This window comes from Asterias rubens, chromosome 4, assembly GCF_902459465.1.
Source record: "Asterias rubens chromosome 4, eAstRub1.3, whole genome shotgun sequence".
NCBI lineage: Eukaryota > Metazoa > Echinodermata > Asteroidea > Forcipulatida > Asteriidae > Asterias > Asterias rubens.
Window position 1 is genome coordinate 13,580,110 of NC_047065.1, and position 16,525 is coordinate 13,596,634.

The 16,525-nt window shown below is 39.2% G+C and overlaps 2 protein-coding genes across 2 annotated transcripts in view; both read left to right on the forward strand.

The window, feature by feature from the left end:
- LOC117289618 (VPS9 domain-containing protein 1-like) overlaps positions 1-6,408 on the forward strand; it is a 32,194-nt gene extending 25,786 nt beyond the window's left edge. The window contains exons 10-15 of the mRNA XM_033770820.1: positions 1,235-2,401; positions 3,099-3,228; positions 4,016-4,227; positions 5,065-5,149; positions 5,623-5,727; positions 6,198-6,408. Coding sequence (XP_033626711.1) covers positions 1,235-2,401; positions 3,099-3,228; positions 4,016-4,227; positions 5,065-5,149; positions 5,623-5,727; positions 6,198-6,279 — 1,781 coding nt within the window. The 3' untranslated portion in view covers positions 6,280-6,408. The remainder of the gene's footprint in view (positions 1-1,234; positions 2,402-3,098; positions 3,229-4,015; positions 4,228-5,064; positions 5,150-5,622; positions 5,728-6,197) is intronic.
- A 3,049-nt stretch (positions 6,409-9,457) lies between these two features.
- LOC117289267 (glutathione S-transferase omega-2-like) lies at positions 9,458-15,670 on the forward strand. The gene is made up of 6 exons (XM_033770309.1): positions 9,458-9,584; positions 10,527-10,632; positions 11,099-11,321; positions 12,111-12,243; positions 12,576-12,670; positions 15,402-15,670. The coding sequence occupies exons 1-6, from the start codon at positions 9,548-9,550 to the stop codon at positions 15,525-15,527; spliced, it is 720 nt and encodes a 239-aa protein (XP_033626200.1). The 5' UTR covers positions 9,458-9,547; the 3' UTR covers positions 15,528-15,670.
- Positions 15,671-16,525: the final 855 nt, after the last annotated feature.

The following is a 16,525-nucleotide window of genomic DNA, read 5'->3' on the forward strand; positions in this document are numbered from 1 at the left end:
GAAGACTGGTCTTTGACAATACCAAACGTGTACAGTACCTTTAATACGAACTAGGAGTCAGCCCGAGACGTCAAAGTATCAATCAAGGCATAATCACAGAGATTGTTTGAAGGCCATTGACCAAGGCACCTTGTATGTTATACAGCGTAGTTGGCCAGCACCCAAACATGATGTCATCATGTCTTATTAAACTCTGAGTAACGGGTGGTCCCTTGTAGAGTGGGAGGGAGGGCGTGACATCACGTGAGTCGTCCAAACTTCTGTGACATAGGTCTCTGGCGACCTTGATGACTGGGGGAAAATAATGCCCTGTGCCAACTCATTTGTTCACAAAACTCGCTAGAGGGGTCTGTAATTTTTTACTTGCAAGGAAAATTCAGTTGTGTTTTAGTTTCTTTAGAAACATAGTGCACGGATGTTAAAAGCACTGTACACGTTTGGTAATTGTCAAAGACCAGTGTTCTCACTTGATGTATCCCATCATAAGCAAAAAATAACAAGCCTGTGAACATTTTGGCTCAATTGGTCATCGAAGTTGCGAAAAAATTATGAAAGAAAAAACACCCTTGTTGGACGAATTTGTGTGCTTTCAGATAAGAATAAAAGACTTCTAGCTAGAAGTCTCTTCTTATTTTAGTGAGAAATTACCTCTTTCTTAAAAACTACGTTTCAGAGGGAGTTGTTTCCCACAACGTTTTATGTTATCAACAGCTCTCCAATGCTTGTTACTAAGTCAGTTCTTAAGTTAATATTTGTTTTGAGTAATTACCAAACGTGTACCTTCCCTTTTAAACTATTTCTGTGACATCACTCTATTGATGAAAGTATAGATTTGTTTTTTTATCTACACTTAACTGACCAATCTAATCGTTGCTTAGTTCAACTTTAAAATTACCGTCTTTCTAAATTGAAAGATAATGTGATGTGCAGGACACAGCTTGAAAAAATGTTGCATTTCAATTTCCAAAAAGAAATTCAGTTAAAAAATTTACTTGAGTGAAAACATAATTGTAAACTGTTCAAAACATACTTGATAATGTTGCAAGCACTATAAAATATGCCTATAGATATTGCAAAATAGTAATACTGTAAATGTGACCAAACAAAGGTCAAAGTTCAGGGTTCACCAGGTCATCCAATACTGGTCTGCACCTGGTGGTTCCAGGACTTCCCACTATTTGATACGGTACCGTTCTTTAATGTTGTCATTGTGTTATCTTTCTTTCTGTTTAAGATTCCAAGCCGAGAGTCATCCCTACAGATAGTTTTGCCGCTCCTGAAGATCTTGATGAAAGTCTAGATGAGGACCTGATGCGTCGACTCAAAGCCTTGAGGACATCCAGCCACATCGACCAAAGAGAATCTCTGTATGGTAACATGCTGGCATCGTCTTCCTCGCAAGACAAGGAGGAGGAGGAGGGCGATTTGTGGGATGAGCTGAACTCCGGGGATGAAACCCTGGAGGATGGAATCAAGGAGGAGACAAGGAAGGGAGATGGTGAAGAAGAAGCTCCATCAAATCACTCAGAAACTACCTCAGTTAAGAGTGTAGGTGACTCGGGTGATGAGAAAGAGATCTTGAAGACCCGTTTGCCGAGTAATGAAGAGCTGACAGAAGGTGGTGAGGGAGACGCAGCAACACATGATTCCCCATTGAGAAGTCGAGAGCCTTCAGTTGGGGAGTCGGGTGAGGAAACCGATGTCATACAGAACAATCTTCAAAGTGATGAGGAACAGCGAGATCTTGAATGTGATATTGAAAAATCAAGAGAACCTTCAAGGAGTTCGGAGAATCTTGAAGAAGAAGATGGAGAAGATGTTTTTGTAGAGACTGATGTCGTTCATCGGATGAGGAGTATCAGTCTAGAGATCCAAGACGATCTTGCAGACGCCCTGACAGAGGGCGATAAACTCACGAAGATACTCAAAGACCAGGTCGCAGAAGACTCGGCAGTCGCGGAAGGAAACATGAATGGAAATATAGAAGAAACAAACGGTATCAACAGTGGCGATGAGTCAGATGTTGCTCCTGATTTAAGAACTGAAGATGTTTGTGATGATGACTCGGAGACGGCAGGGAAGCAGAATGTTAGTAGTGAAGGGGTACCTGAAGATACTCTTGATCATAACCTCAAATCAAACTCAATCCAAGACACAGACACTTGCTTGGATTCTGATGACCAAAGTCATGATTGCTCAACACATGGAGAAGACGCAGTGAGAGAAGACCAAGTCTCTAAAGATGCAGACTTGTCGTCGAGGGTTGATGAGAGGACTGAGGAGAGACAGGAAACTAAGAAGACAGAGGAGGAGGAAGCTGAAGAGAGGATAGCCCGGTTACAGGAGGAGGCGCTACAGAGGCATCTCAAGCACATCTCAAAGGATATTCAGAACTACTTAGGTAAGATGTCTTGATAATAACAAATATACTTAATGGCCCAGTGGTTAAAGGCAGTGGACACTATTGGTAATTGATCAGCATAAAACCTTACTTGGTAACTAGTAATGGAGAGAGGTTGATAGTGTAAAATATTGTGAGAAACGGCTCCCTCTGAAGTGACGTAGTTTGCAAGAAAGAAGTAATTTTCCACGCTTTTGATTTTGAGATCTCAGATTTAGAATTTGAGGTCTCGAAATCATGCTTCTGAAAGCTCACAACTTTGTGTGACGAGGGTGTTTTTTCTTTTATAGTTATCTCGCAACTTCAATGACCAATTGAGCTCAAATCTTCACAGGTTTGTTATTTAATGCATATGTTGAGATACACCAAGTGAGAAGACTGGTCTTTGACAGTTACCAATAGTGTCCACTGTCTTTAAAAGCGTCAAATTTAAGTTCTAGTGGTTTAGTTATCAGAGGGGTAGTTCGGTCGTGAAAATTGTGTCCTAGTTAAAAGGCAACATTAATCAGAAAGGCAAGAAAGAACATTAAAACAAATGAATTTTAAAGATGGCCGGGATTCATAAAGAGAACCTAATAACTATGACTCAAGAGCCTTTTAATCCAATCTTTTTATGGAATACTAATTAAATAAAAACTTAAAATCTGTAAAACAAATAAGACGCTCATAAATGTATAAATGTTTGTTTGTGATGCAGATAAATTACAGTCCCTGTTAATTGCTGTGTATGAGGAACTAGACAGCGCCCTCGCCAAGGAGCAGTGCATAGCCGTCATCGAGAAACATTTCTTCCACTACATCTGGCAACCACTCCTTACACTCTTCAGGTAAACAGGTTTGATTGTGGAGTTCTTCTCTGACCTTTTAATTTACAATAAATCAGACCTGTATGCTTCATTCTTGAGGGCAAAGGCATTTTCTATTTGCCATTTTCTATTTGAGGAAATTTTAAATTTCTGCTGTAGCATTTGTTGGAGCATGGAGAGGCAATTGCCTTGATTGCCTCTGTAAAGCATCAGGCCTGATATTAACTACTGTCAAATAAACGCAGGGTATACTTTTGGAAATAGTCAAGAACCAGTATCGTCACTTGGTTTATCTCAATATATCTATACATAAAATAACTAATCTTAGAAAATTTGGGCTCAATTTGTCATCGAAGTTGCAAGAAAATTAATAATGAAAGAAACAAACACCCTGGTTGCATAGAATTGTGTGCTTTCAGACTCCTGAGAACTAAAAGCCTCTCAGATTGTTTCGTTCTCTGAAACTACATTACTTCAAAGGGGGCTGTTTCTAATATCAACAGCTCTCCAGTGCTCTTGACCAAGTATATTTTGATGGTTATTGATTGTTCAAGTACTCTGTGTCTACAGGAACTCAAATTGTTACAGTAAGTTGTGAATAAGCGAGTCATTATACCTGACTGTAATCAAATGAAACTCGCAAATGGCTTGATCAATACATTTCATGCTCTTTCAAGACCAAACCAAGGTCTTGCCACCTTGGTTTGTAGTTAAACGCATTCTCAATTCAGCACATGTCATGGCTTTTTAGGCCCAAAATTAAGTTTTTAAGTTTTCTTTTCCTCAATTGAACCTCATGCTCCTTCAGGCGATCAAATCTCAGGAAAGAGATGGCTGCGGCAACAGCTATGACCAAGTACCAGAATGCCTTGCCGGAGAATATCGGCATCATCGGGAAGCTGTGCCTGACAACAGAGGGCGCTGTTCAAGATGAGAACTCGTACCCGTACCAGCTGGCTGTTGAGGAGTTGAGGAGAATCAGTGGCTACTTCAGCCCTCTTGATAAACTGGAATGTGTCGGTGAGTCATGACGGGAAAACTCCATTAAAGGCACTGGACACCTTTGGTAATTGTCAAAGACCAGTATTCTCACTTGGTGTATTCAACAGTTAGCATAAAATCACAAACCTGTTCACGAATCTGTGAATATTATCGACTAGTAGTAGTTTGGTGACCGAAGGTGCAAGAGAGTAGTGAAAGAAAAAACACCCTAACTGCACAAATTTGTGTGCTTTCAGTTGCCTGAAAAGGCTTCAGGCCTGAAGTCTTTTAATATTTGTGTGAGAAATTACCTCTTTCTCAAAACTATGTTCCTTCAGAGGGAGCTGTTTCTCACAATGTTTTATATTACATTAGCTCTCCATTGCTCATTACCAAGTAAGTTTTTATGCTAACAATTATTTTGAGTAGTTACCAATTGTGTCCAGTGCCTTTAAAAGGCCAGAATAAAACATCCATTTCCTCTGGCAACTCACACCTGTCATCTCCATGTGATTCCTTTTTATGTCGACCTGGTGAAGAAAATAAGACAGTATTTTTTTCCACAAATACAGAAATCCTGCTCATTGGTCTACTTCTCTAGTGCTTTGGATACTGTTTCCAAAAGCTCCTTGGAATCTACAACCCCAGGGTTAACAAACGGTAGAAATGCCGTTATTTCACCAACATACCTTTGAATTTGTATCCAAGTTTCAGACTTTTTTGTTTGTAATGACTCTCACCCCTGCCCCTAAGGGGTTTTCCTCCCACATCTAAAACTAAACAATTCTTCTAGTTTCCTATTCAGCCTGTTGTCGGCGCTAATCGTGCCGTTGGATGTGTAATCAAATAAATGTGTTTTTGTTTTTTCGGTCTCAGTAAAAGCTTCACGAGCCATCATTACCTGCGTGGGAGACTTTTATGAAGCTCAGGGTCAGGCAAGAGAAAATGCTGAGAATGCTGTGTAAGTTTTTCCCCCATTTTTCAGATCATTTTATATAACACCCAAGCAGGTCCTTGCCATTTGATTGGAGGATTGTCCGTCACGTGTAAGCAAATGTAAGTACTAATGCACGCTAAGTCACTCACCGTGCATTTTTTCGTTCCATCCGAAAAATACTTTGTCACGGTGAGTAAAAACATCACTGTGTGAGCATCTTGGGCAATGCAGCAGTGTTTCTGCAAGGCACATATTTAGGCATCATCGAGTCTCAAAACAGACACTTTGTTTGTTTTGAAATTGTATCCTCCAATCAAAATGGAAAAAAGATCTACTTGGATAGTATATAAAACAAAGAAGTTGGGCCCAGATGAATAGTGTTGTCCACCATGACAAGATGTTCAACAGTAAAGTGATGTCGGAAGCTTTGCATGGTTTGATCAATAAGAATTAACTATAAATAACATATCGGTTTTCCTCTTACTTCTCACCTTCAGAGGTTGTGACGACCTTCTACCCATCCTTAGCTTTGTAGTCATTAAGTCTGCTCTTCCTCATATCGTCTCAGAATGTAGCGTCATGGAGGAGTTCATTCATGAAGGGTAAGATAGTCCCCTGCCCCCCATATCTTAGAAAAATAAAAGTCTTGGTTCCAACAGTCTATAGAACCTACTGACATCAGGGTTTGCCCTTCATCGTTTGAAGAGAATTTTGACCGGGTCCTCGGGTGTTTTAACTGGCATTTGGTCAGCAAAGCACTGTTTAAAAAATAATAATAATAATAATAAAACTTGTAATGCGCCCATATCCACCCTGCTGGGAATTCAAGGCGCAGAGAGAGGAGAGTGCTGCATATTAAGATTTATCCAATGACCATTTCATCATGGGTCCTGTGTTTGGTAAATTTCCTTTTTTGACAACACTCCGTTAAAACAAAGCCCTCTTGGCCACTCTTGAAGAAAGTCAATAAGTAATGCATTCATTTTACAAACTTACTCGAGTATGATTACCAGATTTTAACTTATTTAAAACTTCATGAAGATGTGATATATTTGTAATTCTTTCTTCACAGATATCTGTTTGGCGAAGAAGGCTATTGTTTAACAACCCTGCAGACATCGTTAGGATATGTACTCAAGCTTGCCGAAGATTAACTCTTGTCCATGAAATACAACCGAAGAAAAGCCTAGAATACCTTAGCAAGTTCAGGTCCCATTTTCATAGAGCTACTTATCAATATAAGCACAAAAAGTAGCTAAGCATACTGAAATTACGCTTGTTAGAATAAGGTTACCAGCCAAACTACGATGTAACAAGTACAATATGTGACTGGTATCCTGCTCATTTCTGCTTAGCAGAAAATTGTTAAGCAATATTTTTTTGCTTAGGCAGAGCTCTATAAAATTGGGCCCAGGCGCTTTTGTGTTGTTAATTTGCCGTTTCAATTACTCATGATGAGTGGTCTGTGTTTCTCTCGAATGCATCTAGTCCATTAATTTGTCAAATGTGGCACTAAAGGACGACGAAATTAATACAAAACTGTATTTGCTTTGAACAAAAATAACTCACATAATTTAAAGTGCAATAATAATTATTATGTTAATGATTAGCAAAGTTTATTGGCCAAAAAAACTTACTTATCGTTAAACCACAACTTAAGCAGATTTGTTCACATTGAACAGTGTACAAAACTTGCTTCATCACACAACCTAACCCCCATTTTGAAAAAGTGATGTAATCGTAACGTCGCAATTTGAATAGAGAAACAGTGCTCTAGGGCTATGTTGATCCAGCTGGACTAGCTAGTCGAACCATGCAGCTTTCAAGTGACATCTTGGAGTGCGCTCCAGGGTTAACTAAAGGTTGACTATTTTGACTTGACCCCAGGCTGGTTGACCATTGCTTGACTACTGCGGTCAACCAATTGAACCAGCCTCATGACTATGGTTTCTTCCGCAGTCCTGATAGCCCGTTTCATGCTAACATATGTGTAAAGCGCAGAAGTGAACCAGTGACACATAGCGGCAGGCAATGGAGTGTTGAATACCGTGGTACCAATAGTTGACTAGGCTTCCAAACGAGTCGTTGGAGTGGGTAATCATTGGTCAATCATGGGTCCACTAAATGTTAGCCTGTACATCAGACGTCACCCTTCGAATTTTGTGAAAAACGCCAGAGACCGGACCTCAGCCGGCGTGGACCTTTGACCTACATTCATTTCATATAAAGTCAAATTCTAAGGCGGACGTGATAGGAGTGTTCTATTTGGGCATCTATGGAAAGATCACTGCACGTTTACCTAATGATATCATTGTATCCAATGGAATAACTGGATCTGAGTAGCAGGTACCTGTCATTATCCTTGCGGATAAAGACAGGGGCCCAGTCTAACTAAATGTGTGCACTCCAATTTGCTCTAGATTGACTATGGTTATTTCAACTGGACTCTAGTCACCCCACCTGGACTTGTTCCCTGTGAAGTTTTATTTTAATTTAAAGGCGCTACATATTTGATTCTCTTCTATGACGTGTCACAAACGTACCTGATGTCCAATAATGGGATATTCATCAATAATATTAAAAGGAATAACTAGTTCTTATATAGCGCATTTTACAATAACGTAATAATGCACTATACATTAGTGCCCTGGTTATAGGGCCCCATAACATTAATGTGTTATCTTTCTCAGCTCCCTGGGGAGAACACGGCCAGAGCCGCATGCCCTTCAAAGAAAGGGAGCTTCACATGGCATGAAAGAGATCAATACCAAACAGAGTTTTTGTTTTTTTTAACTATTGTACATGCCCATGGCACTCCAAGGATATTTCAAACACAATATCAACCTCTCCCCACGCAGGATACCCTCCTGGGTGAAGAGAAGCAATTATCAAGGACACAAGTTTTGTACGACTTGGATTTAAACCCACTTCCTGATGACTTAACCACCAGAACTTGAATTTGATGCTCTAAAACCATTAGGCCATTATACCGTACATTGGGTGCGTTCGTTTAGCTTCCCTGGGTCATCCCCGGTCTGCCCCGGTGCTTTCGAATAGCTTTTGACGTCATTCCAGGGGCTCACCTGGGTCAGCCCCCAGTGCCCTGCTTATGGAGTGGGTCACTTGGGGGCTGGCCCCAGGTAAATGGCGTGACTATGAGAGCGGTGAGTAGTCGTTCATTTAGCTCTTGTTAGGGGCTCACCCGAGTGAGCACCGCGGGTAGACCCAGGGAAGCTAAACGAACGCACCCAATATGACTTGATTGGAAGTATCTTTTCATAGTCTGTTGCATCAATCAATTCGTGTAAGCGCTTTTTACAAAATAAACCCAAGACTTCTCCATCTGGTTGGATAAACAATATATAGAATTTGTATATTAAAAATGATATGTCATCTTGCCAAAGCAACTTCATGTGTGATTTATTTTATATCCCTTTGTGTTTATAATTGTATAAATACAACAAATTGTTTTAAAATAAAATTAATGCCTGCCACAAAAATGTCATTTTATTTCTTCTTCCTAGTGGAATATGAACAGTTCAGCATTAATTTTGGTTAATTGACTGTAATGAGTGACCATATTAATTGATCCTACAAGAGTTAACTGAGTTCAGGTAAATATTTGACATAATATGTGCTCACGGTAAAAAAAAAAAATGTTTAAACTTTGTGGGTGGAAGGGCCTTTTGGTGCAAGTAAACAAAATTGCATGTTCAATTCAAAATATAGATGTTTTAGGCCAATTTTGGTGTCTAAAAAAAAACTGTTTTTAGCTCATATTCTTTACAGCTCCACCCATCGAAATTGTTAAGTATATCATCCTTGGCCTTCCTTGAGGAAAAAAAACATTGCTTTATTAAGTTTCACCCATGTGCAATTTTCGCATCATGCATTGGAGTATAGTTTTCTAGAACTTGCAAAGTCGACATTTTTAACCTATTTTTGGACCCCACAATACCAAATTGCCAGGGGTCTCAGAAAAGTTTCCTTTTTTGGTTGTGATTAGGGCCAACATTGGTCTTTTCATATTTGGTGAGACAAACTTGGGCCATTGTATCTTGTTGTGACAAAATTAGACTTGTTTCCCCAAAACGTGAAAATTCCTTTTGAAGGGTCATTTCACATAGTATTTGACAGTGTCCATGGTCAAATATTATTACTTTAATGGGCCCCTTTTGAACGTGTCACTAGTTAAGTTGGTGCGGCCGTTTCTGAACGTACTTGGTGCAGCCCCCACCCCCCCCCCCCCCCAAACACGCCCATTACTTAGTAGTGGCCTCGATCTGCATGCATGCTGCGCGTTGTTCACAAACGTCCGGTCCGCAGTCGTATCAGGGGTGCATAGAGTCCGGAAGAAACATCGTGCCCCGGTGACCGAGTTGTTCTGTTCATCACATTTTTACCGGGAGAACGAATGACAAGATGCCGCAACTTCAGCAAACAAAGCACCTTGTAACTGGTACGTATGTTTAATATGCAAAGATGAAATTTAAGTAAAATTTCATTACTATAATTGTTTATTTCCTGTGTATTTACAATCACAATCATAGTGTAATGTCAATGTCATATCCGTAGACTGTCCTGACTGTAGGCGCACACAAGTGCACTGGAAGGACGTGCAGAGCACCGGTAATTCAATCACACAACAAGGCAATTCATTGAGTGTGGGAAAATTCGAGTTACGTTGTGATAAAACTAAACCTAAACATGGGATTTCAGTGGGGTTTTGGATTGGTTTTCTTTAGGCAGACAATTCGTGGCATGGTCGTAAATTGTCAGTAAACACTAAAATAGGCAAGTATTGGGGGTCCAGCAGTATTGCATGGCGAAAAAAAAACAAAAATAGAAATGACACCGCAACGGTCTAGTGCCACGGTATTGTATTATATTTATAAATAAGACCGGAAGAATGTGTATGGGTTAGGTACTGATACTGTATGGAAGCAATGACATTACACTTTTTTTCTCGATAATATGACTGTATTTTTAAACTGCCAAGTTTTTAGTTAGAGTGAATGCCTCATCAAAAGTTATTCATAACGTAGGTCTAAGTGGGGTACACATATCCTGTGATGTTGTTACCATTGATTTTTGCCAAGTTAAGCGCACTACTAAAAACTGTTAAGTCTATTTATTGCAATAATTGTAAACCCCATCCGACCATTTGGGAACAGATTTTCAAGAGGGTGGGGGTTTAGGCCACACAGGTGGGGCTGATTGGGGTTATGATTATCGCAACTTTTTTGTACTCTAACTTATTATAATGGGTGACAAAGTGGCAGCACTGCAAAGACTAATCAATTTGCCATAATATTAGAATAAACCTAGGCCTATAGTCTTAAACTTTTTTTTTTTTGTGGCAAGTCTGTCTGTACATTATATTTTGTTTTCATTTGTCCAGGGGACCCTTTGCCGCCTCTTGAGCAAGGAAAGGTTCGTCTCTATAGCAACGGATTCTGTCCCTTTGCACACAGAGCAAGACTTACTCTTGCAGCTAAGGAAGTAACGTGAGTTGATCAGACATTTAAATAAATGTAGGTTCATAAGATTGGGTTTGGTCGATGTAATGCTGATTTGTGGGCAAAATTATCTAGAAAGATACAATACCAGTTACATGTGAAAGTTTCAGCTGAGTGCAGTGTCTATTAGACCATAGAGTAAGATTAGACGGATAAACAGCAAAAACAAAATCCATTATTTTCACGAAGAATGTCAAATCTCATCCATATTGTGTAGGCCTAGTTTAGCAAGGTGACCCAATCATGCCACTCTGGCCTCAGAACACCTAATCTGAGAAATTATTCATGCATGAATCGTTCTAACAGTTTTGAAAGTGAAAAGTTTCTCAAGATGCATTATGCTATCCAGCTGCTGTAGACCTACTTCTTACCCAATAGTAAGTTTTTATTACCATTAATCATTACCTATATTGGTAACCTCTGCATTTTGTTCTCTCTTAATGTAAATGGTCAGGTACCACATCATTAACATTAACCTGAAGCAGAAACCAGAATGGTACTTCACCAAGAACCCTCTGGGCTCCACGCCGTGCTTAGAGAGCGATGAGAAGATCGTAACCGACTCTGCCATCATATGCGACTACCTCGATGATGCCTATAGTAGCAATCCACTCTGGCCAGAAGACCCTTACCAGAAAGCCCGAGATAAGATGGTCCTAGATTACCACTCCAGCAAGGTATGTACGAGAAGAAATGTTGTTGGAAGATCATTTCACTCATTCATCGTGAGACTGTTGTGCTTGGCCCAATTTCATAGAGCTGCTTAAACAAACAAAATTGCTTAAGCAAAAAAATCCTTGCTTGGTAAAATCAGATTACCGGCCAAGACTCCACTCAATTGTTATGTTAAACAAACAACCGCTAAATACCAGTCATAAGCAATGTATATAATGGCATGAAATTTTGGCCAGTAACGTGTGTAAAATAAGCGAGCTGTTTTCGTGCTTAAGCAGTTTTTTTTGCTTAAGCAGCTCTATGTAATTGGCCCCTGGTCATTGGGGTACCATGATGGATGCATCGGCTGTCAGGGATCGTAACGGTTCTCGGTCCTTTTACGTGCCTACAAGGACAGCAATGTTTTCGGCCTGTCGAGTCGCAGATGTTGTCTGATCAGAACTTCCTTTGTCTGCTCTCTGTTGCTTACCCTCAACTGTTTCTTGGAGGATAGTTTTTGGACAGGGCAGCGTGAAGTGACACATGATCGTACCAGGCAAGCTTGCGAGGTTTCACTGTTGAAAGGAGTGGTTTCTGAATGACTGAAGTTTTAGTAAAGTGTCTTGCTCTAGCGTCATGGCGAAGATCCCAACCCCACCCTTTTGACCCACCCATCAGAACTCAATTCAAATTGCACAGTTTACTACTTACTAGCCTGGTGGGCTTCTTTACAAAAAGCTTAATCGCATGCAAGTAGACAAACACATTTTTAGTGGAATTTTTTTCATAGATTTCGTGTGACTTTCATTTAGGTAAGTCCAGCTTTCTTCAAGTGCTCCTACTATCCTGTCAAAGGAGAAGAAGAGAAGTGGTTCCAAGAATATCTGACTCATCTCGCTGTGATTGAGGAGAAACTCAAAGAGAGGAATACACCGTTTTTCGGAGGTAAGTTTTTTGTTTGATTTGGTGGATAATCATAATTCTGTTTAGGGATCTCAAACTTTTTTCCCCACAACTCTGCTGTTAATTCCCATAACCCCCTCCCATCATTCTTCACTAGATCCACCATAGCTTGGAAAGAAAAAAACGATGAAAGACAAAATTACTTTTGTGCAGTATTTCTATCTTGTGTTCTATTTTGGTTTATCTTATTTCATTGTCATTTCTCCTGTTGTTGTATTTTTGGCATGTTCTTGCTGTATTTCTATCTGACTAAATTCAATCAATCAATCAATCATTCAATCAACTTCATTTGTTTCCATTGTTTTCTTTTGAAGGATCCAAGCCCGGGATGTTGGACTACTTGATCTGGCCTTGGTTTGAACGTCAGGTCGTGTTCGGCGATAAATTCCCCTTCGATAAGTTTCCAACCGTAAGTATTATTTCTACATTTATTATTTATTATTAAGAATTACTTGAAAGGATTGGGCTAAAGTCATTGTGTTAACCCTGGTACTGGATATCTTTGCATTGCTAATTAGCATTGACAAGTCATGATCCTTTTCAAAACTTCTGCTGTGGCTCCATTAATTTGTTTGAAAAATCAAAGTATGAACCTTCAAACAGGTGGACAGAGCCTAAGCCAGAAGCTAAGCAAGAGGCTAAAGCCAGAGTCAAAGCCTATTGCCTATTGATTGATGTTTAGGCCTTATAGACCTTTTCGCAAATACCGGGGCGCGCGCGTAAAGCTTGGAATTAGGTGCATTGTGGTCTTGCTGGTATCCAAATTTGATCCATATCTATCCCACAATGCACCTCATTCAACAGTCTGCGCTTGCGCATTGGTATTTGCGATAAGGTCTATGCACATGATGTCATTTCAGCAGGGCGCCCTCATTCAGAGGTCAAAAGGAGGTTGTTCATTAGCCAATACTGTGCGCTGCGCATACAAATCTGTTTATTTTGATTGTTTCATCACTGTTTTACCTCTAAAATGGTGGCTGGATGACGTCAATGCATAAGGTCTATGGGGAAGATTGAGCTGTGAAGCATCGACTATATTCTAATGAGAACTTAATTACCAATGAAAATGTTGAATGTGTTTGTACTAACTTATAATAAGCATTGTGTTTTGTTTACAGTCATTCTGAAAATGTATTGCATTGACTGAAATTTGTTGATGATGATTTTGTATTACCTTGTGAACTGTACCATATATTCTGTTTTGCAATTTTTTAAATGTTTAATTGTGAACTGGAATGTTTAACATTTGTTTTGTGATTTTTTATTTGTGATGATTATCAGAGTTCTAAATGAGTACATTATACAATTGTTGCACGCTGTGACGGGGTCCATGGCGTTTTGTACACTCGAGGGGGAAAATGGAACCTGAGGCGAGGCCGAGGGTGCCATTTCCCCTCGAGGGTGTACAAAACCCATGGACCCCAGTCACAACGTGCAACAACTGTTTTGGTTATACCTTTGTATAATTGTTATTCCTCTTCTCTAAGTTCTGTTGTCTGTGTCATCTTCAAACATTATTACGACGGTATTCATTGTTTAATAAGCAGACGAACAAGAAACAATTCCATCGAACTCGCGGTTGTTTCGTACACAGTGCTGGAAATAGGCCAACGCTGGGAACGATCAAGGTGATGCACACCGGTGTACATCACTTTTCATGTTACCCGGCCCGTCGAGCCACGTAACATGCGTTTTGGTTGCGCGTCACATGATTGGTTCTCGACCAATCAAACTTCACAGTTTTTTACCGAGGTATAACAAGATTTGATGGTTACTTCAACCAGTGCAGTGTATCATAGATACATATACATGTTGTTGAATGGTCTCAACAAGAATTTAATAAGTTGAATTCATTGCAGTTGTCATTATTATTTTTATCATTTCAATTGCCCACTCTCAAGTTACAAGAATCTTGAGAACTCAATATTCTTGCTAACATTTGGCCTCAACCCTACCAGGTCGCTCCAGGTCAGATTGTAATGTCTGACCCAGTGAAAGCACTTTTTGTTTAGACCTATACAGACTGTCCCAGTCCTTTTGAATTGTTTACCTTTGTAATTTGATAAAGAAGGATTTGGGACTGTAATTTGTAAGGGTTACCATATTTCAAGAAACATTTTGATGAAGTTAAAAAGTTCCCATCCCATTATTGTAAGCATATCATTTGAAACCATTGAATAGTATGAATCTGTGGAGTTGACTGTGTACTGTATATAGATGTATTCATTCCATAATATCGTTTTGTAGGCTGGCATAGTTTGTATATAAATTAAAACCATGGGAATGATATTGCGAGGGCAAGAAAGTAGGAGGGTTGACTGTGTACTGTATAGGTGGTATAGATCAATTAATTATACGGTATCATTTAGCAGGCATAGCTATCAATCAGTTTATCAAATAAAACCATGTAAATGATATTGAAGGGTAAGGAAGTAGAAGGGTTGACTGTGTACTGTATAGGTGGTATAGATCAATTAACATCAACGGTATCATTTGGCAGGCATATCTATCAATCAGTTTATCAAATAAAACCATGTAAATGATATTGAAGGGTAAGGAAGTAGAAGGGTTGACTGTGTACTGTATAGGTGGTATAGATCAATTAATTATACGGTATCATTTGGCAGGTATATCTATCAATCAGTTTATCAAATAAAACCATGTAAATGATATTGAAGGGTAAGGAAGTAGAAGGGTTGACTGTGTACTTTATAGGTGGTATAGATCAATTAATTATACGGTATCATTTGGCAGGCATGTCTATCAATCAGTTTATCAAATAAAACCATGTAAATGATATTGAAGGGTAAGGAAGTAGAAGGGTTGACTGTGTACTGTATAGGTGGTATAGATCAATTAACATCAACGGTATCATTTGGCAGGCATATCTATCAATCAGTTTATCAAATAAAACCATTTAAATGATATCGAGAGAGGGCTAGAAAGTAGGAGGGTTGACTGTGTAGTGTATAGATAAATGAACATTAGCAGACTGGCATAGTTTATCAATCAATCAGAAACCATGTGAAAATTACTGAATAGTTAGACAGTGACAATGTGAGTGAAAAACATTTGTGTGGAAATATTAATATCATTTGTAAAGCACGTCCCAACTTACTTGTTTTTGTTGTCCCTTGTAGTTGACAGCTTACCGTGATGCTATGAAGCAAGACACAGCAGTCCAGCAAGCAGCACTACCAGACTCACTGATCCTCAAGTTTTTCAACAACTACATCAACGGTATCTATGACTTTGATATCGAGTGAAAAAATATCGAAGACCAAAATGAGAATAATTATTCGTGTGCCTTCAGTAGAAGAACACTGCTCTCCGATGCCTTAAAGCCATTATACACTTTCGGTAAACAGTATTGTCCAAGTCCCACACTTTGTGTATCACAACTAATGTATAAAATAACAAACCTGTGAAAATTTAGGCTCAATCGGTCATCAGAGTCGGGAGAAAATAACGGGAAAACCCACTCCTGTTTTTGCGCGTTTCGCCGTGTCATGACATGTGTTTAAAATAAATCCATAATTCTCGCTATCGAGAATTGATATTGTTTTAATGTTTTCTCAAAAAGTAAAGCATTTCATGGAACAATATTTCAAGAGAAGTCTTTCACCATTACTTTCTGTAAACCCTGTAAATTATTTGTAAATCTGTGAACTTTTCTGTACCGAAAGTGTATAATGGCTTTAAAGGTACTGTGCAGGATAAATAGCTATAAAAATAATGTTTTAGAATATGTAGAATTGTTTATCTCAAAGAGCTGTTTTTATTAACTCCATACCAGAATTAGATATATATTATATCTATCTTTACTATTCCAGAACTAGTTTTTCTAAGAAATACTTACGTCTCGACATGGCAGTTTGTTGGAAAATTACTCATGAAAAAAATTATTATCTGACAAAAGAATAAATGCTGTTATACAGCATATACATGTACTTGTAACTTTTGTTGGTGGAACAAGCCTCCCCTCCAAATGTTAATTATAGGAGTCCTAAATGAATCATTATAGGACTCTTCAAATGGTTTGCAGTATCGTTTCCGAAATTATCGTTTCCTGCCAGATTGTCCAATAATAGCCATCGAGTGATAAGCGCAAGACACCGCAGCGTTCTATAAGCCTCGTTTTGTGCCAACCACGAGTGTAAACACATGGGAAAGCTGACGGCCGACGCATGCGGATAGTGTACGGGGGCATCGTGCCGTGCGATGTTACGCACAGTGATTATACAGCGGCGGTCTTTTTTCGGAG

Bases quoted from the DNA above. Each gene is read 5' to 3' on its own strand.
- LOC117289267 (XM_033770309.1), top strand. From the start codon at position 9,548: ATGCCGCAACTTCAGCAAACAAAGCACCTTGTAACTG. The intron at 9,585-10,526 runs GTACGTATGTTT...TCATTTGTCCAG, and splicing joins AACAAAGCACCTTGTAACTG to GGGACCCTTTGCCGCCTCTT. The intron at 10,633-11,098 runs GTGAGTTGATCA...GTAAATGGTCAG, and splicing joins CTTGCAGCTAAGGAAGTAAC to GTACCACATCATTAACATTA.